We start from the raw sequence: 24,893 nt of genomic DNA, 5'->3' as shown, positions 1-24,893 counted from the left end.
TCTCTTTTTAAAATTCATGTGTCCTCATAATCTTCAGTTAAAATCAGAAAATGCACTTCCGTCCTGTGGTGATATCCATCTTAAATGACATATGTGAGACGGCATGGGCGGAGCATCTGTTAACTCTTCACCTTCAAGCCACACCCACATTTCACTCGGAAATGTGTCAGAATAGGGAAGTAAACACGATTGTAACTTCCAGTTCACGGGGACTTTAAACATCACCTCACTTTTCTTCTAAGCACTTTCTCTGTAGGGATCTTTTGAATGCCAAAAGCATCATGATTGAATACTTATTGATGAAATTACTTACTGTATTTTAAAAGCCTCATTAATCTTCATGAATATTTATGCAGAGCATGTAATCACTGAGCCAGAGCGAAACATTAGCTTTCCCCACAAACACTGCCCTTGAAATTATTAACAGGTTATTTTTTAAGGTTACAGTGAAATGCAAGTGAGGTGCATATAAGGATAAAAAATAAGCATTCAAATAAAAAATACTGATGTGTGTAGGTATTAACTGTGAGAATTTAGATGGAAAAGTATAGAAAAAAAGTGATGGAAAACAAGAAGAAATAGTGAGAGATAATAATAGCAGTGGAGTTCCTTTATAGCCGCAGCAGGATAAAAATAATTGCTTGCTGAAATGCGCAGCAAAAAGTCACCTGGGCTTTGGCAGGTGCTGCATACCGGAGGAATGGGCCTAACCTCTCTAAAGACATAATTCATTCACGTTTGTGTAGTGTCTGCCGTCGCCCGAAATCCCCTTAAAGACCGCCTCAGATCTCACCCTGGAATCCCTTGACTTGTGAACAGCGGTTCTCTTTTCCAATAACACAACTCATTTGGAGACCTGGAGGCCAAGCAGGAGGGAGGAGTGGCGGTTTTTCTCCACTTTTAAAGATAGGCACGACAAAACAATTCGAACTGGTAACGTGCATTAATACATCTTCATTTATGGAATGGCTCCCCTGATAGGGACTTATGTACCGTAACAGATGCAAGCACAGCAGAAACAGAGCGAGATTTCTTTATCAGAACGTTCTTACCCCAAGAAAGAATACGACGTAATCTAACACACCCACAGGTTGCCCCCAGTCCGTTCATTGACTGTCTGCTACAAGCGTCACATACAATACAAACAGCAAGAGCTCATTGAAACTATCACGATTTGCTAACCCTTAAAAACCTTCAATAAGGTGCTTTATTAAAGGGATAGTTCACCCAAAAATGAAACTTCTGTCGTCCTTTACTCACCCTATTGTCATTTCAAACCTGTGTGACTTTCTTCCTCTGCAAACACAAAAGATATTTTGAAGAATGTTGTTAACTGAACAACGGTGGTACCCATTCACCTCTATTGTATAGACACAAATCCAATACAAGTGGGTACCAACATTCTTCAAAATATCATTTTTGTGCTGTGCAGAAGAAAGAAAGAAAATCATTCAGGTTTAATGACAACAGGGTGAGTAAATGATGACAGATGTTTCATTTTAAGGTGAACTATCCCCTTTATTAGACAAAGTGAACTTTAGTGTAAAACCCAAACCACTGTTTGCATCATATAAAATTTATGAACGTGTGCAGATACATATCGAATTTTATTTGAACGGACGAAAAAAGGTGTTTTCTTCAGAGAGGAAAATAAGGCAAAAATAAAACTGACAGTTTTCCTGTGTGCAGGACAGCGTGACTTGCTTACCAATGCCCAGTAAATTACTGCCCAGCCAAGCAGAAAAGAGGAATGAGAATCGGAGAGGAACATCACCTGTCTCTGGACATATCTCCAAAGCCAGTCGTAAATGAAGTGGACAACTGTCCGGTTATTCTTCTCGCACGGGCGCACATCACCGCTGCCTTTTGCGGCGTAATCAAACTTTTTCCCCGCTGAGCCCTCCACCTGACGCTCGGATTAATCGGAAATCCTCAGAGAGTAACACCCTTTATCCGCAAGCTGAACAAGCAGGATGCTGAAGAATGCCCATAGATAAGAAATCATTGTAAAACATAACTTAACAGCACATTTTAATATCGGATGCACTTGTAGTTATGGACTTATACCCTGACAGAACCAACTTTTTTGGAAAATCTAAAGAAATAAAGAAACACACTTGAAGAAATATACAGAAAAGAGGTGCAATGCATCTGCCAGAACAACTTCACAGCGTATACAAATGTCTTCTTTTTTCACACATAGTTATTAGTCATTCAACAAAAATTGTGGGGACATTTGTAATTGTGAAAATATTAAAAGCTCTATGTCTGTGTGGGGTTTGTATGTGGCCTGTTGTCAGCCAAGATGGGCTCTCAGGTGTAAGTATGTCTATGTGCAGAGACTCAAGTCTCCAGAGAGATACTTCAGACATGAGCTCCTACCCCTGGAGAGACATCTTAAGATTTACCATCTACAGAAGAGCCGTCTAGAGACACTCATCTCTTCTCTCGCCTACTTCTCAACTCTCTTACTCACCAATCATTACTTCCATAAGAACCCAATAAATGACATCATGAATCTCTAATTTCAGGAGAGGATCCATCATGCTGTTCAATGGACACATCTCAGATTTAAAAGTAGGAAAAGGAACCTTAAGGAGCATTAAAGGGACGTTTCAGTATTTGAACAACATATTTTGTATTAATGACAACTAATAAAAATCATTAAGATATTAAGTAAAGATCATGTTCTATAAAGATATTTGGTGAATTTCCTACCCGAAATGTATAAAAACTTTATTTTTGTGAGTTGGGTGGGCTGCCACAGTGCCACCAGAACAACTTCAAAGGCAATTTTCTCAATGTTTAGATTTTCTAGATTCCTGAGTTTTAAACAGCTGTATCTCAGTTTATTCAGCTTTCAGGTGATGTAAAAATCTCAATTTCGGAAAATTGACCCATAAGGTTTTGTCGTCAAGGGACACAAATTTGGAAAAGACTAACAACGAAGATAAATCTCTCTTATGCTATTTAAAATTATAAATATAAATGATATCAAATAATATATTATTAACAGTTTGTTTTGCTATCACACCATAGGAGGACACATGTACAGTATATTTGTCAACTACCTCAATGTGGAAGGACAGATGGATGACAAACCGACAGAAAGACATTTCATTACAGGTATTATGTGAATTATTAATATTTATTATCAAGATATCTTGACACAACTGTCAACTTCATAAATACCTGCTGCATGTGCTCAGCACTTCAGTCCATATTGATTTGGTCCTCACAATCACTGTGGTCAATATGCCAATTTACAGAGTGACCTTGCAGGGATCCATCATCGTTAAACCATAAAAATAAAGCCCTCAACCACTGGTCAGACCCGGGGAGGCTTCCATCTCCTCTGGCAGATAAGAGCAGATGCAGCAAATGTGCTGAACTCAGTTTATGAAGCCACTCTCTGAATGAAAGCTCACATGTGGGACATTACATCAGGAATGTTTAATGTAACATTCAAGGATCACTAGTTCTGATTGGATGGTTGTTTAACGTGATTTGATGAAACCGTTTGAAAACCGCAAGCTGATAACAGCTTTGGAAAACAAATTTGAGTAGAAAATTAATGCAAGGTTGCTATACTCAACTAGATTTCATTTTTCAAGTGCCTGTGAAGAAAAATTAACTATTCAGTAAAATTTGCTGAATATTTTTTTAATTTGATGCCCAAATATTAAATAGACAAAGTCTGATTTTGAAATGTAGTAGTTCCCTTTCACAATTTGATCTAAGTATAAAGTTAACAAAATAAATACTGTAGCACACTTAGGGATAAAATTATCTGCACTAAAAATTGAATGTCAGTGTTTTGGGATGAATTAACCCAGAATAGAACAAGAAACGTAGTTAGGAGCTGCAATCTATAAGTACATTTTTATAGTTAACTACTTTTAGTAAATTAATGTATAGTGAATAAAACATATAAGGGCCTATATAAAAGTATTTAAAGTATATAAAAATTAGTGTTCAAATTCAAAACAGTTTCCTTAAAGGGATAGTTCACCCAAATTATGACAAATTTGTCTTTATTTACTCGCCATTTTAAACCTGTATGACTTACTTTCTTCTGCAGAACAAAAATGTAACAGAATGTTGGTAACCGAACCACGGCTGTATATATTCACTGGCATTGGTTTTATGTCGTACAATAGAAGTGAATCGTTACCAATAGAAGTGAATCGGTTGTTACGGTTACCAACATTCTTCAAAATATATTCATCTGTGTTCTGCAGATGAAAGAAAATCAAACGGATCAATAATGACAGAATTTTCATTTTAAGTTTATAATAATGAACTATACACTAAGCTGAGCTGTGAGTTATGATTTGACAAGACATGTCAGCTTGAGTTAAAGTGACCATAGCTGCGATTTTATATTTTAAAAAGAGATGGCGATAGAGAGACAAAAGTTGCTAACTGCAGCTTTCATATAAAAATGATAAAAATCATTACACTTTAAGCATGTAGTACAAATATCAAGTTAGTCTTCAGTTTGCATAGAATCCACATAGCACTGCCTTTACATCACTTATTTGTTGATATGCATATATTGATCAGCTCTGACCTTCATGATACTACAGACACGGTAAAACCTGGAAACTTGAGCACTTCCCGCGGCATTTTTAGCACTCTTCAGACTAATGGAGATTTTAATCTCACATTAAATGTTTAATGTTTCATCTCAGCTGTGGTGATTGGTGCTGTAAGGGGGGGGGTTGATTAGACAGCAATACCGGTGGGTACCATTAAACACGACTATTGGCCTGGTTTTAAGTATCAGGGCACAATCCGATCTGATACACAGTCACGCCACACTTTTGGAAACGGTGTGAAGGTCATTATTGTGATGTGAATGGTGGGCCTGATTGAGGAACCACAGCGGGCACTGGACCAAAGTGTCCTTCCCGACGCTCAGAATTGAAAGGCAGTCTTAGCGTACACCACTACAGGGCTCATAACTGTTAGCTGGGAAATAACGGCAGTAATTAGTTTTGGGGCCACACATAATGAGAGCACTAAGTGATGTAACAATGGAATATGACCTTAGGCCAGCTGACCTAATAGTCATTCCTGCTTCTGTGCTCAGTAATAAGCGTTTTTGTGAGATGTGACAGATGTAGGAGACAAATGGTTCAAATCCTCAAACTGGCACGCATGTAGAAGCTGAACACTGGCACAGATGGTTAGCTCATTGGTTTCCATGCCCAGATATCTCTTGTGCTCTCATTCACTTTTTTAAAGGAGTAATTCACCCAAAAATAAAAATTGTGGCATTTACCTGTATTTAAAAAAGAACTTGGCTACCGTAAAAATGATTTTTATTGTTATTTTGTTGTTATGTCATCATTATTTCATCCACCAGTAGAATAGTGATGACATAAAATAAACACTAAGAAAAGGATGAATATTCTCTCCCAAAAACCCATTTTCAACCTTTAAAATATGGTTCAATAAATAATTACATAATTTTCATTATTGGGTAAATTGTCCCCATAAAAAACATTCCTGATGGCACTCAGAGCTCTTTACACAATTAGGATTGTATAAATATCAGCATTTCCATCGAGGCCAGATGGCATGCACCCACGTACAAATAAACGTGCAAAAAAGAAAAGATTCACACACAGATGCTGAAGTTCCCCCACTGTTAAACGCAGCGTGCCAGCGCCCTCAGGTTCAAGAAGTGTGTCAGGCCGATGGCAAACAAACAGCTGTTGGACAAGCCAGTTCCATTACCGCCCTACGGTGGACCAGAGAACGTCTCTGTGCCAGCGGTAAGTAAGCGTGCCCCTCCGGTGAGCATGAGTACTAGTACAATCAAAGAAGACACCCATTTCATCAAAATCTCTCTGTGCCAACCTGCTGTGGGTGTGGAGAGAGTCTCTCTCCCCTGAGACAAAGCACCAAAACACTCCTGACTTCGTCATCAACAGACTATTCTGAAACCAATGGAGCGATGCTGTCATATGGCTGCGGCGACACGGGAAAAACATCATCCATATGTTCTGTGTTAATGGATGGATGGGTTTCGGCTCTTTATTTTACTGCACGCCTAGGTGTCTCTACGCGACTAGTTTTTATCATGACAGTGACAGTGAGAAATGTATCCGAGAACGTGGTTAGATGAACAAGATGTTCTTAAAAATGACACTTCACTTAAAAGTCGTCTGCTCATTCTCACATCACTCCAAACACGATTTTCTTTTTTTTTAAAAATCTGTTATATAAACATTATGCAACATTTCTAATAACGCTGTTTAACTTTACAATTGATTTTTTTTCTATGAAAATTTATATAAAATCTAGCACATCAATCTCATCATACAACAAAATCTTTTCATCCTCCTTTTACGAACTGTTGAGGGAACCAACCACCCCGTGTGGCGATCATAACACAGGTCCTTCATGCTCAACCTTTTTCTGTACGATTTCCTTGCGGTAACAAGCCTCTGAGGAAATTAGCAAGGCATGACACGGAGGCCTGATTTCAGATCACTCAAATAATAGAGCTTTCATCCTGGTCTTGTGTCTTGCTGTAGTCTGGCCGAGGAACGTAATTAAGGAGTCACTTTGTGGCTCTGGCACAGAGAAAGAGCTTCTAAGATGTCAATTGCACGGTTAGTTAGCCGGTCTGGGAAAATGCTACGCTTCCTAAAACTAAAAAATTGCTTGGGGGATTTGCGTGTGTGTGTGTGTGCGGACGTGCAAATGTGTGTGTGTTTGCATATATGTGTGCATGAGCCAGTGAGAAGTGTGAGCAGTGAGACAGTGTGTACTGGTGTGTGTGTTTACTGGTCCCCTGCTGCTATGCAAGTAGGATCTGTGGGTTGTAAATTTAAACAGTGGAAATTAAACAGTTCCAGTCAGTTGTTACAATGTGAGAATAAGTATCCGTATATGGGATGCAACAGTGGTCTCTATTTGTCAGCCCCCCTTTGATGTGCCTGCGTGTGTCTACAGGCACCTGCTTCTTCGTCTGTTTTATGCATCCGCCCTTTTGCTACAGCAAGCACTGCTTCTTTTGCTCATGTACAAAGAATTTGAACAAACCTCTAACTATGTACATTCAATTGTGGCATAACAAACTTATGTTTTATTTCACCGGGAGCACGATAAAACTGTCATGAAATACTGGGGAAGAACCCAATTGGAGGCAGCGGGGAATTAAGGGGTTTTAACCAGACAGCTTATTTATGACAAAACAGGAACAAAACAAAACCCAGAAACAACAAGACCAGGTTTGGCATTATATAGGGGAGACTAACAAAGGATAATTGACAAGGGAGCAGTAGTAGGGGATGACACACTGATGGGAAGGTAACGAAGAAACGAGATGGCGGGAACAAAGACGCGGACCGGAGAGAGAATACGGAAAGCCAATGGGTTCACTATCTCTCCCTCCACACAAAACCTAAGGCCATGCCATGACTCCGCCGCAAGACCAAGAGTAAACGGAATCATGACAAAAACAAGTTCCCTCTTCTGAAAAGCATGTTAACAAGTCCCTAGCAACCACCCAGAAAACCTCCCTACTCACTAGCATCTTGCTAAGATCCCTCTAAACACCTTAACAACCTCATAGCAACGTTTTGACAACCACCCTGTACACCTCCTTACTCACTACAATTTCACTTAAACCACTTAGATAACCAAAACAACCAAATAACTACACCCCGGCCACCACATAGACGCCCCTAGCAACCACAACACAAACTAAAACAACCACAACATCTCAGAAACCATACTGAAACATTCTGCCAACCACTCTGTACACCTTCTTAGTCACTAAAACCATTTGAACAGCTTAACAACCACTCAGCAACCCCCTGACAACCATCTTGTACATCTGACACACTAAAATAAAATTAAAACCATTACGATCTCACTTAAACCATTTGAACAGATAAACACCACTCAGCAACATCCCGGCACCAACCGGAGACCTCTTGCAAACCACCCAAAACAAACAAAAACACCAACACCTTGGCAATCATACCTCTACACTCTGGCAACCACCCTTACACTTCCTGCATGTGAACGCATCACATTTTCTACCAAAAAAGGAAAGAAACTCTAGTCAAATGAACCCACACATCCGGCAAATGTGAGGAATAAAACAGCAAAGTGTAAAAACTTGCTTTCAGAAACCGCTGTGAGGCTCGATTCCCGCAGAGCCGAGGCTGAGATACACACAGAGGCGATGCAATATCGCCTGCGAACACCCTGGCCTGGTTTCCTTCCTCCCCTCACCGTATGTGCCGTACTGGGCCACACTGGATGGCGTACGCCTGTGATTACTCCTCATGTGAGACTGGTTGGAATTAGCTGTGGTGTAATTACTCCTGATGTGCTGCAGAGGGATCAGCAGGAAAATGCGGTTATTCCCACCAGTGTGGCACGGAATTGGGTGAAGTGTGGCGGCACGGTGGTGTTACAGCGTATAAGAGTGTGTGTGTGTGTGTGTGTGTGAGTTGGCTGAGATGAGAGCAGAGAACAAGCCCATCTGTGTGATTAGAGAGAGGGGGGCTGAAAACAACATGCCATTAGAGGACAGGGGCTATAAGGCTCTCAGCCATAGCAGGAGGGCTAGCGGGTTATTACAATACTGACATGCCTGCTTCCCAGATCCTGTCCCAGCGTGAGTGGAGAAAATGAGTAAAGAAGAAAATCCATTTTAACATATAATATAATATAGATAATACAAGATATAAAAAAAAATATATATATATATATAAAAATAATAAAATAACAATATAAAATAGGCCTAACTGTTGCTACAAAATAAACTATATACTACCGTACATTAAAAAAATAAAATAAAACATTAAATTATATGTATATGTACTGTATATATTATAAAGCATGTATATATGTGTGTGTACATGTTTGTGTATGTATATATATACATGTACATTTTTAATAATTCTATAATTTTTAAGTATGGTTCTAACCCAAACCCTATTTGAATATATTATTATCTGGAATTACAAAGATAAAAACGGACACTATGTTTATGTGATCAGAAATAGAAGGAATAATATATTAGAACAAACAAAACAGACAAACTATAACTAAAGAGACACCTTGAGAGCGACTGACAGAGAGAGTCGGAGAGAGAGACAGTAAGTAGTATTTCTCAAAAGACACATCCCACAGATGTAAAAACATCTGTGGTTAGCATCATTCCTTCATCAACACAGTGTTTGAGTATTAGTGCTTTAAAATGCCAGACTTTGTTGTGCACGCGTTGCCGGTCGCTTTTGAGATTGCGGGCTGTCTGGATGTGAGAGAAACGGAGATGAAGAGATGTAAATGTCAAGTGCTCCATCGAGTAAGGGCTTTGATCCTGACTGGGCTCTGTCTACCTGCGAATACCCCCCTTCTCCAAAGCACACGCCCGCTTTACCGCAACTACCTGACCGAGCGTAAGCGTCCTCACCTGACTTACCAAACATACGGCGCCCTGAGGAAGGATAACTTGTGCTCCAGAAAAAGCAATAATATGAAAAATTATATCATTTTACAAAAAATCTCGTTTTTTTATTGAAAAGACAAGCCAAAGGCGACAGGCTGACAGAGATTGTTCAAAACGCTCCTAAGCACATTTTATCTGAGCACACCAGTGGAGTGGAATAAAACGGAGACGGCGTAACTTTTTATTGAAGCTTTTCCTAGCCAGACAGGTGGATATCAAACTAAGCAGCGTTGCTTTAGTTCTTCTCTACAGGGGGATGGAAAAACCAGGTAAACCCGCTTTATCAGCGAAACGACAAAAGACACAAAGTGAATGAGAACAAGATCTCTTGAATTCTTGAATCAAAGCACCAGCTTGCTCAACGGAGCAAACAAATCAAAGAACTCGCATTGTCTAACTTGTTATCTGGAGTTGCCATGGGGTGGTCTTCTCTGTTGGCAAGGTTCTGCATATTGAAATCCGTTTTCAGTTTTTCTTTCACTTCTGCAAAGATATCACAACCAATCTGATAGATAACACAAAGAAACCCTGCTGGAAAATCCAGCTTTAGCTCTCTCAGATAAACTTTGAAGCATGGTAGCATGTTTCTAGCAGCTAGACCGTCTTGGACCAGCTGGTCATACCAACGTCAGCTGGACGAGTTGGTTTTCTGAATATTGACCAACTAATAACCAGCCTGGACAAACCAGCTTGCATTTTTCAAACTACAGCTTTCCATCTTAAAGGAATAGTTCACCCAGAGTAAAAATTCTGGAAACCCATCATGTCTTGTTTCTTGTGTGGAAAACAAAATATATTTTGAGTGCTTTTGTGTCCATACATTGGAAGTCAATGGGGTTCGTTGTTGTAAGGTTACCAGTGTTCTTCCAAATTTCTTATTTTGTCTTTTGGTTTGGAATGATATGTGGGCAAGTAAATGTTGAAAAAAATCATGTTTGGGTGAACAATCCCTTTATGATGGATTTTCTAGCAACGAAGTCACTGTCAGTCTTCACAAGAAACAGAAGTGTAGGAAGAGTAACGTTCATACACACAAACTCAACACACATTATCTGCGCGCCGACTAAGTCTGACAAGCCAGCTGACAGCTGCATCATTGATCACACACGAGGGGTGTAGAAAAACTGCCTCCTCTAACTGCAGTTCGACATTCTGAACGCCAGTCGGCTTTTCTTCACTGAGGCTCTCGCTGGCTGCCAAGGAGATACGAGTCATTACAGCTATTAATTGTCCTGATGCATGAGGTGAAGCAAAAACATATTTTCTTTTCGATTAGGGACGTTCGGTTTGTCGTGCGACTTTCTAATATGACTTGAATAAACCTGAAGTAGTCACCTTGAGGTCATAAAAGAAATAGTTCACCCAAAAATGAAAATCTGGTCATTATTTACAGCCGCATCAATACTTAATGATGTTCCAAACCTCTATGATAAAAAAATCTGTTCTCTTAAAAAATGTTTAAAGGGATAGTTGACCCAAAAGTAAAAATTCTGTCTTCGCCTGCTCACAAAAAGTCAAACCTTACTGAGGTTCTTTCTTTCTTCTACAAGACACAAAAGAAGATATTTTGAAGAATGTTGGAAAGCAACATATGGCACTTGTCCATTAACTTGCATTGGTTTTGTTACCATACAATAGACATGAATTGGGTAGTGCATTGTTTGGTTACCAACATTCTTCAAAAAAAATGTTTGCGTGTTTTGCAGAAGTCACGCAGATTTCAAATAGTGAGTAAATGATGACATAATTTTCATTTTTGGGTGAACTATCCCTTTAATTTTTTACATTAATATATTTATTTCTATTCCATAGGGGGAAAAAAACATTAATATAAAAATACAGAAAGTAAATTATGACTGAATTTATGGGTGAACTGTCCCTTTAAATGACTTTTCTCGCTCACTGAAACACAAAACTCACTCAAAAACACGGTAGCTAACAGAATCATTAAGTATTGATACACTTTGTTCCACAAGAACACTCACATGATAATACGCGATGGCCTCTCGGTCCAAGGCTCGGCTAACCGCCACCTCTCCTGTCAGTCGGTTGATGCTGAACACGGCCTTTGGGTCCTGATCCGCCCCCTTTCCAGTCAGACGAAAGATGTGGTCTGCCTTCATGTCAGATGAGATCACCTACATTATATGTATGAAACAATACCAATCAGGAAATAAAACATCTATCAATCTATCCATTCTAGCATATATACATTATTATACACTGATGACATCATCGCATGCAGATGTTTCCTTCCGGTTTCTAAGCAGTACTCACATGCGACTGGATAAACACACCAAAGTCCAGCGAGTCCCATCCAAGTGTAGCAAGTTAGAATCAAGGAAAGAAGTGCCATTAATCACACATACAAGCACAAGCAACCGTGGTTAAGTGTGAATGTTAACATGCACAACCCATCTTGTATCTTATGTGGATTTTTTAAATTTCGAGTGCTTGTGTGTTCATACAATGGAAGTCAATGGGTTTCATTTTTGTTTGATTACCAATGTTTTTCCAAATTTCTTTGAAAGACAGTGTGAATGTTAACATGCACATGTGCAAAAACATTTTTTGATCTCACATTTTAAGCACATGTAAATTCCGAATTGCTTTGTGATCCTTGATGTCCTTGCTGGCTTGATGAAGAACATATGGCGAGAAATCCCGGGTATCACAACACTCTTCAAATTATGTAATTATGTTTGCAGTGTAAATTAGATCTATTTGTGTATATTCAAAGCAATGTTTGTTTCCAGGGAGTGTGACCAGAACTACCACCTGCGGTTAATTTGGCTTTGTGTAAACGATATTTTTGTGCAAATTAGATGGTTGTAACTTAACAGCTAATGAAGGCTTAACAGCAGTTATCTAATGACACAATAACAGCCCTTTTAAGCACTTCTTTTGTGTAAAATAGTCTCTCTTAAAGTTATTTTTATCAAATGCAATAAATTCAAAAGCATTGCATTGTATCACAGAGGCTGCCCACCTTGAACTCCCCCATATCTTATAATTAAGCTTAAGACGAAATATCCCATTTAGAAAATGAATCCAAGCAAAGTAATTGTCTACGCGAAAAAAGCCCCTGTTAGCTTTATTTATCTTTCCCGAACAGATCCTTTCTGCCAGATCATACGCTAATACTGTTTCTTCTCCTTTATAATTACAGGCTCTGTTAACTCAGGGAACATTAATATTCTGACAAATGCACCGAGCGGGGGCTGCTAAGACTCCGAGGAACACAAATGGAAGTTTCAGCAAGAAATCTTCAAATCCTGGTGGCCGGCAAACAGCTGTGAAATTGCTAAATTTTATTGCACAATAGGGGCTGTCCTGTTGAGTGGACGGGTGGGTTGTAACTGTAAACGACTAGACAGGATCAGGAAAACAACACAAGGCAGCTATGGAGACAGACAACAAGCACACACGAATATACAGCATGAACTGTATATGGGTTGAATCCCAAGACGACACACATACTAATAAAAAATTCAGACTTTGTAATGCACTGTAAGCCACTTTGGATAAAAGCAACCACCAAATGCATAAGTATAAATATAGACAGTGTATGGGTGACGAATAAATCGTACATGTATCCTATGGTGTGACATAGCAAATTTGAGAAAATAACAGTTAACATTACATTGTTATATATTATTACACCATATGACAAATTTGCATAATAGTCTGCATTGCTATGCATCTGCACTTTTAGAAATAAAGGTGCTTCACGATGCCATAGAAGAACCTTTTTGTTTAAATGGTTCAATAAAGAAGCTTTAACATCCAAAGAACATCTGTTCTGTTTCACAAAAGGTTCTTTGTGGCAAAAAAATGGTGGTACGAAAGAGACTGCAAAGTTCTTCGTGGAACCAAAAGTGTTTCTTCAAGCCATCACTGTGAAAAACCTTTTAAGCACCTTTATTGTTGAGTGTGTAGAAGATGCGTTTACCAATAGAAACACAGTGGATTGAAGGTACTTTTTATTAGTATGCTGTACACACACACAGAAATAGAGGATGCATACAGTATCTTGACATATTGGTAGTTTTAAAGAACCTGTATCTCCTACATTGGAAAAAGCAAATCGTCCACACAGAAACAAAAATAAACAACTACCACTTCTTAAAACCCTGTTACCCCCCTATGCTGAAATTTTCAGCAGAGCTCACAAAACCACTAACTTCAAACATCTCCATTATTGAGCAATAAAAAAGAATATTACCCTGACATAATTCATTTCTCTCTAAGTAATTGTTTATATTTATGCATGATCAGCCAGAAAGAAGGGAGACCTGTAAGACGGTCATAATGGACTCCTCTTTCATGAACTCTGGGGAACGAGATCCAAATATCCGAGAAAAACCCATTCCATCAAGCATGGATAACATCATTTTTCATCCCACACAGTTCCTCCTGTCCCTGTGCGAAGAACTCGGAGGTTGTATTATAAGTGGTTGCTATGGAGCTTGTATTCCTTCAGTTTTACGATGCACACATTAACATTTAACAATTATGCATTTGGCAGACGCTTTTATAAAAAGCGACGTACATTGCATTGACAATACATTTGTTTCTGACTACGTGCAATCCCCTGGGATCGAACCCATGACCTTGGTCACTGCTAACGCCATTCTCTAACGGCTGAGCCAAAGGAAAGCATCTACACTATCAATCTGCTAGCTAGAACAATAAAACATCAACTCTTCTCTCTATGCTCGAGGTTCTTTATTAAAGGTGTTACGTGTCCTATGGTGGGAGAGGGAAGAGAAACGGCATGAATGGAAGAAATTCGAGGAGGGTCATTCACGAGACCAGATGGATGACAGTATTTGAAAACAGTAGACGAGTGAAAGGGGAAAGTGTGTGATGAAATAGACAAAACAAGGAGATGGGGGACTGATGGAAAGAGTCAAGAAATGGTTGGATGATTATGGACAGACTTTGAACATTATTCTTGAATCCAGTAATGGCAAAATAATAAAATTGTCACCTGTCTGCCTACTGTGTTCTTCATTGCATGTTTCCCTCGGACTACACTTCCCAACTTCCTCTGCACTACCCCACCTGTCCCACATCAGCAATCCCCCTCACCTGCCAGCAATGACCCCATCACCAGGACTTTATTTATACTCACAATGTTTTCATGTTCTTTGTCGAGAACAAGTGTAAAAGTTTGGATATTATTATTAAAGGCGGTTTTGTTCCCTACTTATCCTTGTCTGTGTCTCCATGGGTGATCCCGTTACAGAAGACTCAACCTCCAATACAATGGAATACTTCAGCTTTTACTCTCCAGTGATCGTCCTCCAGTACCAGCTCTGCCAATTCGTCACTCCTTTGGAGAGGTAAGTGGAGAACGTTTTGGACATGTGCCATCCGGTGGATTGGGATGATCCATGCTCTGTTAATACATGCTTTCTGATGGGATTGGATGATGACTCCAATCGGTGTTTGTCTTGGGAATTCCGGGACAGATCCGTGTTTGAGTTCATCAGTCTCATCCTTGAAATTAATGGCTCTCACTTCTGCGTGAGCGAGGCCATTCCGGCTGACACTGATCCTCATCGAATCCCATCGGGAGGCATGTCATGCGCCCCAATTCACTCTAACATCACGAGTAGTCCTCCACAAAGCCACACCGGCGCACGGAACGGTGTGGACACTGTGGCTCTCTCGAACCGGCACGACACGCTCGTTGACACTCCCAAGAGATGGCGTCTCACTGAAACTGGACCCATTATATTTTAAAGTGGACCCACAGAGCCTTTCGAGCCTTCCCAAGTGTCTTCCGAGCCTTCCCAAGTGTCTTCCGAGCCTTCCCAAGTGTCTTCCGAGCCTTCCCAAGTGTCTTCCAAACCTTCCCAAGGTTCTTCGGAGCCTTCCCAAAAGTCTTCCTAGCCTGTCAAGCCTTCCAAATAAATTTGGAGGGGGCGCTTTTATACCCACACTGCAGTGGCCGGTCCAGCCTCCCTGGAAAAGACTCAGAAGAACGGCCAAAAGAAGCACCTCCTTGCAGCGGCTGTCCTGACCACTATGAGGATGCTGGAGACAGCCAGGACGACCACTGCAAGGAGGTTGTGCTTGTAGCCGGTCCTGTGTTTCCGTGGGTAATCCCGTTAAAATAAATTAATTATATAACTTAGTCTAATGAGTGGTAATAAGTTTTATTTTGAATTATGAGTGTTATGAGCTTGTGATGATGGTTATGAGCATGTGATGAGTTTGCTCAAAGTGGCATGTTTCTTATCAAAAACTAAACTTGAACAAAAGTATTGAACAATTTAAAGCAATGCAAATAAAACAAACAAACAAAGTTCAAGCATGATATATTAAACTTTTAGTACTTTACTAAAATAGGCATTGATATTAAAATAAAGTTTTTTTTTCTGTCATGCATTCACACTTAATATAAATAATCTCCTTTTATATTTTATAGAAAAAAGGTTTTCAACAAAAGTAGGATAAGTATGTTTGGATGCACTATTCCTTTAAATGTCATTTCACAACATGCTAAATAAAATATCAGAATACAATGTCTGAAATAACCATTGAAACATGTTGATCCACAACAGCACTTACAAGGTAACAGTGATGTTTGTATTTGTATACATGGCAAACTTTGCTCAGCGAGTCTATATAATAAAGACTCTTTTAAAATAAGTAATGCAAACTGTTGCCTTCATTTTCCAAAGTTCCACAAACATCTTTTTTAATATTCTACTGGTGGGCGGAGCAATAGAGACTACATCACCAAAGAAACGGATCACAGGGCTGCCTCCCTGTTTGAGGCGCACACACAGGCCGTGTCTTATTTTAACAAACAAATGCAAGTACACACAAACAACCCTACACACGGCCTCGCTTTCTTCTCAGTCATTAGAGGATGTCAGAGAAGAGCCCTGAGGGAGCCGCTCACCTATTTCTATCAGCTCTCATTAGGAGCAGAGAGGACATGAAAGAGCAGCAATTCTTGCCACTGTCTGGATATGACAGGTAGGAGGGGCCCCTGACTCCAACTTCTCTGACAATGAAGCACATAAGAGGAGGAGAAGAAATGTCTTCGCATTCTTTCCCTTTCTCTCTCTCGATCATTCTGCTGTCATCGCTCTCCGCTGTATAAGCATTGCAGTACTGTATAATCTCCTCTGATTTATGGATGCTTGACTTTGAACGGAATTGATGTCACAGGGACTATGCATTACACAAAGTGCACTTAACGTTTCCATAGTAACAATACAAAAGCCAGCAACTTTTTGGAAACGCAAGGGTCGAGGACAGAAAAAAGGCCACGTCATAAAAGAATTATACTTTATAAACTAAGAAATCAAATTACTTGATTTTCTGTGTTGAATGTGATAAGAAAAATTACACTGTTTAAACACACACAAGCAAATGAAACCTCAAAATACAACGAAATTGTAACTAATAGACATACTGTATAGACCACTTCGGAAAAACAATGCAGGTCCAACACTGGTCCAGAAGAACTTCCTGTTTTTATACAACCAACAGAAAATATATAACCGAATGAAAATGTCAAATGAATATCTTTAAGATTTAATTATATATGTAAGATAAAAAAAGAGTTGCTGCTGTAAAAGTGTTCTAGAGGAAACTTAGCAACCACTTGGCGAGGCCCTGGCAACCACCCTGGCATCACATTGATAAATCTGACAAGGCTTGAAATTGACCTTGAACTTAACGACATCTGCACAGCTTCTCCACAACTTCTTTATACCCTATAAGCATCTTTTTTCAAATGCTGACAAGAGATGCTCACTGTTATGAGAGAAAAACATAGAGCCATGTTTTCTAAAGTACACAAACAGACGCTCCAGACGTCCACAATAAGCACTTAACTTACTCTAGAGCACTGGAGCACTCGCTCTCTAGCTCACTCCACAGAAGACTTGTGTGTAAGTGCAAGGTCAAAAAATAATAAATGACAATAACTACACAGCAGTATCAATGACAACCCACATCAATCATTAACACTTATTTTTATTACGGAGTACAAGTCTGTTCACAAATAACTGATACAATAAGTAATTTTTCAACCTGAGACTCATTTGCCTTGCATCATTATCTCTGAAAAACAAGTTTTCTGTGCATTGAGACATCTTTTGTAAATTTGTTTCTGAATGGTCAGGCCACATACAGAATGTTTCTATGGACAGACAGACGTCTGGGAGTATTTCAGAGGGCTTGTGTTGTACTCAAAGCAGTACTAAGCCCTGAGAAAACTACAAAAAATGAACCACACATTGTGAAGTGTCAGATGCTGTTGTGCAATTAGTCACTCTGAATGGTAAACAGTTTCATCGGTTTTGAAATCTGTTGTACTCGGGGGACGTGCGGAAACAAGTGATAAGCATAAGCTGATCGTGCCGAAAGTCGCGAGGCTTCCAAATCATCATTTAGAAGTGTGAGGAAGTGAGTCGTCGAAAAGAGTCGCAAAGCGTGCCAGTGATGATGAGGAGAAGGAGAGCCAGAGAGACTGTGATGTCCAAGGGCGATTCTGAAATTTCAGTGTAGGGGGTTCTCAGTCAACTATCAATCTTGTGATCTGGAGAAATATGAATTGCTTTTTTTTACATTTACAAAATTACATTTTGGTTATCAAACTACTTGATTTTTCAAATGTGTATTGTTGCCTGTTTTGCCAAAAAAATGTTATTAAAATATTTACTTTACAAAGGGACCTGAGAAAGAAAGAAAGAAATTACGAATGAACGGAAGAAAGAAAGAAAGAAAGAAAGAAAGGGAGAGGGCGACCACCAGATCTAGGATCACCTACGGTGAAACACATAATGTGTAGAGCATTACAGTAATCCCCAGGTGACAATAACTACAGAGCACTAAACCGAGCGGCCTAATCCCTACAGGAAAAGTTTGTCCAGAACATGAAAAGAACAGCTCCCACAAGAAACCAACACCGTACATGAAACTAGTCCAGAGACAATTACCTGGCGGTCCGAGAGGAAAGATCAGGACTTTTCCCCATTTGTGAGATTGGAGCGCAACCTGTGAAAACTCCACCATAATAAATCCCCCATAATCCCACAGCAAACCGATGTCAAAGCTCGAAAGGGAATCAGGGCACATCTGTTCTTTATTACTTTTCCAATACTTCAAACCCCCGTAACTGAGAGTGGATCTCAAATGAACACCAATGAAATTCATCTTTATAGCAAGAGCAGAAAAAACTTTGGGTGATTTAAACCGAGTGTGATCGCCTTCCTAAAATCATGAATGTATTTATCCATTCTAAATGGAAAAAAGGGGTAGTTTTACCTTTTTTTTTTTTTAATTCTTTCATCATTTATTCATTCTCATGTCATTTCAAATCAGTATGACTTTCTTCTGCAGAAAATATTTTTTTCGTGCCCCAGAGGAGGAGTCATACAAAGTTGAGAAGTCAAACTGCAAAAGAGATGAGAGATCGCAATTTTTTTCCACGTTAAATAGATGCAAATATCTCTTTTGTCACAGGAAAACGACTACATCGCAATTTACAAAGTTGCCAAAAGGTCTCCAATGTTGCCAATATGTTTGTATGTTAATCTCATAAACCTAGTATAGTGTTTTAATAGTGAGTGGCTATCCTGAAACCATAAGCCCATAATGAGTGACAGCATGATTCACCTGCTTTATGCAATAAACAACGAAATGATGGAAACTGGAAGGAAAACAGCAGGGTTTCCCAAACATCTGAACACGTTAACTGAATTTCCCAGAGAGAAAACAGCTGGGAAACCCTATTCTTTGTCTTCAAGCGTCTGTCATCCCGGTGATCAATTCCCACTTTCCCCCAGTCGATCCCCTTCAAAAAGGAAGCAAATTATAAAAATACGAATCTGTACCTTATGGCAGGTAAAAAGTGAAGAGAACCCGATTTATCCATGTGGAACATCCTGTTTGCTTGGTGTCTAATATTCAGCAGCACTATCTAATGAAATAGGTCACAGTAGTATGTCTCCCTGTGTGGTTTCACTGGAGACATCTTGTAGAGAAACATAGAGAACACCAACAAAATAAAAAACAAGACGCATACTGTGGTTTATGTGCCATACCAGAAGAATCTAGGGCTTCTGTAAGGAATAACTGCAGGATAGAAAGAGAATAGAAAAGTCTTTCCGTTAACTTTTCTGTTTCCTGCTGTATACAGTTCACATCTACAAAATATTGAGCAGAAAACATCTCAGCTTCGCCCTAAAACAGACACTTCTCCCAGTAGTTGTAGAGGGAAAAGATACAAAGGACATCTCCCCTGGGACAGCCATTTCACAGACTGGTCCGGTGATGAAAAAAAATGTCTGCTTACAACTGGGGCAAATTTGCTCTACAGCTTGCAATTAGGCATGATGTGCTTGGCCTTGGTGCTATTGGTTTGTATTTTTCCTCTTTTTCTAGTTTTCATGCGTGCTCTCAATCGTTTCTGCCCTATCTTCGAGTCTCAGTGGCTGCTAGAAAACCGAGAGCTGAGAAAAGAAAGAATGGAAAAAGCAACATGCACACACTGAAACATAAGCACACTAACAGAAAACTCCACAAAACTTGGCGAAGACAAGAAGAGTATTAGGTCGTGTTCACACTAAACTTCCTTTTTCACAAGAAATAGTTTTTAAGTAAGAAAAAATGCTTGATGTGTATGGTTACAAATAGCAGCCGAATGCCATGACTTTGTAGGCAACGTCTGTGCACGAAAGCAGCCCAGAGAAGCAAAAGTCAATTTGAATTATAAACAGTGGGCGTTTGCAATAACTAATCACATATTTAAACACAACAATACTAATTTCTTGTTGTTGTTGAAAGAGGAATTTTAACTTACATTTATATAAAACTATGCTCCAACGGGTGTTTCGGCCACCCATTTAATTTTTCTAAGCTTGTGCCTTATCGACCAATCACGTTCCTTGCATGTTGTTATGGAAACAACAGGTCTCTGTCATTCGTTAGCTGTGAAAAAGGAGCTTGAAGTAGGGAGGTTATTTTTTTCAGAGAAGTTTAACTACTTTCAACCTCAAATGCTCTGAGCTGCAGAAAAAAACGCTACCGCTTGCGTTTAAAAAAAACGCTCAGGTTTTTTTCAAACACGGTTCACTCCGGATCACAATGTAAAACAGATACTAGCAGCTTCGAACAGAGTCAAGTTTGAACACGGCCTTAGTAAATTTTTTTAAAGCATATTTAACAGATCACTAAGAGTTTTAAATGTGTTAGGATGCTCTTGAGACTACAGCAGAATTACTTTTCACATATCTTCATCTAGTTTATTTCACGGCTGATTCTGGTCGTAGTTGAACCTGCGGTGGTGTAGTACAATTCTCTCATTACTGTCCCTCCAGAACAACAACAATCCTCAATGAAAGTGCATTGCAAATCAGACCTAATGTTTCTCAAAAGCAGTAAAGGAAATGTTTATTAACAGCCTATGTAGCAAGGGCAGCAAGGATCACATCAGAGCATTAAAACTCCATTCTCTGTACGGAAAATCCACCTGATTTTAGTATGTGTGTCAAGTAATTGTAAGAAACCAAAACAAAAGTGTTACTCAAAAGCTAGAAAGATGGTGTTCACATTATAACAATTTTGTTGAGTCAAGCAGTTAATGTCACAAAGGGAAGGTTATACTCAAACTGATCCTCCCTCTGTACAATAATAACATTTGAAAAGATTATGAATTTTCGGTGTGAATCTTAAGGAGATTCTTATACTGTACCTTTCCAATAGACCTGGGGAAGGGAGCTCGCTGGTTCTCCGGGACAAACATAGGAGGAACCAACAGGGATCTCTTTGACCTATATGGCATCAAGTCTGAGAGCCCAAGAATCTCCTAAAACACACACAAGACAAAAAGAGAAATTAGTAAAATCAAACCAATATTAAATGTTTATTTTTATGCAAAACAAAGTAAATCGAATTGTGTTTTCCATCTGATCTACTGACCGAAATGCAATAGGCCTATAATATACATAACTATGTCTTCATAGGTGTATAAAGAGCTTACATAATGAAGCATTATGCTTATATTACATTAGAAAGAGCTATTTCTATCTACATACACCGCGGTTCCCTTTACATGGAATTCACCGTGTTGTTGTATGTCTACAGTAGCCCTAAACATACAAAATGCTCTACAGACATGTTTTATAAACACGCCATCTCTTTAAGCAAAAAATCGTAGTCCTGTGTCAGCCACCGTAGTGCGTCGAGTGGCGGGGGGTGGAGTTAGCCGTTCGTTGCAATTGGTAACCTAATCCACTAGATGCCACTAAATTTTAAATTTGAAACCTGTGTTTATATGTCGACAATTAACACATGAAGATCTAAAGATCTTGTCTTCTGAACACAGTTAATATGCCAAATCTAGATATCAAACATTTATTAAAGCACCGGATGTGTTTTTCTGCAGGTGCAAGCTTGCGGCTAGTTATTAGCATTCCAATTCAATAACCCTGCTAATCAGCCGCTCTTATGTTCTTCGCTCTGATCTTTTTTTTCTTTTGCTATTCTGTTCTCTTTCTTTATACTTTGGTGCAATCGGAGCCCCTACGGGCAATTAGATGGCAGCACAAATTATATTTGTCATTCAGTATTGACAGCATGGTGAAACAGAATATATTAGCACAGTGGCAACCCACTGCTCCTGAAAGCCACGTGGCATGAGCAAGTGTTCCTCTAATGCCTTTGGGTGACCTTGCATAACATTTCATTTATGAATTTGGCAGACACATTCATCCAAAGCGACCTACAGTGCATTCAAGCTACACATTTTATACATTCCCTTGATATTGAACTCCTGACCATGAGGTTGTTAGCGCCATGCTCAACCAGTTGGGCTACACATTTTCCCTCTCTATAAAACACACATACATTAGCAGCGTTTATACGTCGGACATACTTTCATATTTCAAAGCTTTGGTATCACAGAATAAAACAGCATGACTGCAAATAAAAATGTGGAAATCTAAACCTAAAAAGCCAATCCTCATTTGCCCGCACAGTACAATCTATTTGTAAAATAGATTCAACACATCAGCATCCCTTGAGACAGCCTTGGATATTAATGTGAGGAAGATGCGTCTTGAACATCATTCGGACTCGTATTGAGATTGATAAGTGAAGTTTGCATGCTCATGGCGTATTATCTTTCTTTTCAAAAAATTGTATCATTAACCCACACGGTCTCGACAGTATTTCATTATTTTTTTTAATCAAGCTCCTGTTGTTTTTATGTCATTAGCACATATACAGTGTTGTTTGTCTCCAAAAGACGCTTTTATCGTGGAAATTACTTTCGCCATCCTGCTGTCTTGAGGAACAGAAATGTTATTAACACAAAGATGAATTCCATTAACAGAGCAACTGTGGTATTATAAGTCCTGATGTGGTTTATTGTAAACATAGACAAAAGATGTAATCCTGATATCTCTGTTTATTCAGACAAGGTTTAGAGTTGTTTTTTCCACATAACCAGCTGACTTGAAGATGAGGAGACGGTGCATTATGACGACAGCCCGCCGGTCCACAGCATGTGTCTGAACTCATTACAATAGTGAATCTATTTCAGCTGCATTACAAGAAAAAAGCCGGAGTGAGAAAGATAGTGAAAACAGCAGGTACATAGCGCACAGTACAATTTAATAGTTTAGTTTGTTAATTTTCAAAGTGTCCTTTAGTTACTTTTCGCCCCATTACTGTTAGTTTCAGCTTTGTTTTGTTTCGTCTGTTTGGTTGCCTCCTTTGATTTTGCTGTATTAAGCCCTGACAGACACAAACTCCATCCAAACCCGCAGAGCAAGTACACCACAGCCAGGGCACAATGACAGGCTATTTATTGTCTCCTACTCAAATCCCATTGTTTGCCGGGAGGGTGGGGTGAGTTGGGGTGGCGGTCACAGACTTTTTCTCTATTTGCATCGGAAGCGTAGTGCGTTCCGTCCTTGCTGGATGTCTTTGGTCAGGAGTAGCAGCCAGACAGAGGAGTTGGCAGAGTGATGGTGGAATGTGAGAGGCTGTGCAGAGCTATGCAGAGCCCACAGGCTGTCAGGATGACTGAGTGTATAAAGGTGGAATGGCAGGGATGGAATGAAGCCATTTGTTTTCAGTGTTTCAACATAGCACTCATGGTCGGGCGATGCTGTGCAGCATCACACAGTGCTGAGGGCAGAACCAACAAAAATAGTGTTGTGTGTAATAGGGGTTGCACGGTGTTCTGGTGCTATAGTAGCATCACGGTGCTAAAGCTTCAAAATGCCCGTGATGCTGCTCTATTTTTTTAACGGTAGTATCGTACACTACCGGTCAATAGCTTTGGGACAATTTAGTGAAAATATGGAGGTGTGTTGGTGTGCCGTGCTCCACTGATGAGCTGAAGGACAAACAGCCACTAAGCAATCCCCGCAGGTTACTCTGGTGTGAAAGCTGGATCCTTATGTCAATATAGTGTAGTTGTAAATATATAGTCACTGCCATATACAATTACTCAAACCATGATAGTCTTACATGCTTCTGAGGCTGCTTATTGTAGCATTAAACACTGTCTTTCTGCGTTTCAGATACAAGGTTATTATTGGCATTTGGATCAAACTTTCACACCACAGTGACCTGGAGAGATTGCTAAGCGGCTATGTGTCCTTCAGCTCATCAGCGAAAACCGTAAGCCGCGACAGCGCCGTATCAGCCCCGATCCGTGGAGGTTCACCTTGGATATCTCGGCATCCAAGAGTATTATGCAATATATCCTCCCATCATAAGTGTTCATGTTATTTTCAGTCACTACATAAAGGGCATGAGTGACAAATCGACGTGCATTAAAGTGAAGATGGAATGCCTCCGTCACCACACCGACTGAGCGATGGAGAAAACGCGCGAGAGCGATGGAACTCGAAGAACCTGTTTGAAAAATCAAGGTCTGCGTTGAGGTTATTGATGAACTCCTTCACTACTCTTCCTAGCCGTATTCTCAAGGACAGAAGGGCATCATGCACTGTTCTGAGATCAGAGCAAAAGGCCCTTGTCTCAGCTCTCTACGCCTTCCCTGGCGATGATGAACGCTGCTGGCTTGAGCCTGCTGACGTCCTGAAAAGAGGATAGTCATGAATCTTTAATGTTTCCTGTTCATAAATTACAGCGGTACAATCATCCCTGCCTTCAGCTTTCTCCTCTCCGTAAGAGAGTTTGAGCTCTCATTAATAACTGATACAGGGTGGCTTAAAGAATCCTAGTCGTGGAGTGCATTAATGCACGGCTGAGACGCACTGAGGATTACACGGCTCGGTTATTGAGGCAAAAGAATATGGTGCTTTAGGAAGTTTAAATCAGGAGTTTTAGTGTGCCCGTGTCCTTATATACCACTGTTTTCTTTGAAGTGTAACTATTACGACACACTGTCGAAGAACAC

The 24,893-nt window shown here is 39.7% G+C and overlaps 1 protein-coding gene across 1 annotated transcript in view; it reads right to left on the bottom strand.

Moving 5' to 3' along the window:
• cdh13 (cadherin 13, H-cadherin (heart)) overlaps positions 1-24,893 on the bottom strand; it is a 255,361-nt gene that overhangs the window by 121,055 nt on the left and 109,413 nt on the right. The window contains exons 4-5 of the mRNA XM_056766740.1: positions 21,210-21,323; positions 11,470-11,622 (exon numbers count right to left, since the gene is read on the bottom strand). Of these exons, the coding sequence (XP_056622718.1) occupies positions 11,470-11,622; positions 21,210-21,323 (267 nt within the window). The remainder of the gene's footprint in view (positions 1-11,469; positions 11,623-21,209; positions 21,324-24,893) is intronic.

Source organism: Triplophysa dalaica, chromosome 14, assembly GCF_015846415.1.
Source record: "Triplophysa dalaica isolate WHDGS20190420 chromosome 14, ASM1584641v1, whole genome shotgun sequence".
Taxonomy (NCBI): Eukaryota; Metazoa; Chordata; class Actinopteri; order Cypriniformes; family Nemacheilidae; genus Triplophysa; species Triplophysa dalaica.
The sequence above is the reverse complement of the archived record's forward strand: the minus strand, read 5'-3'. Positions and strand labels throughout refer to the sequence as shown.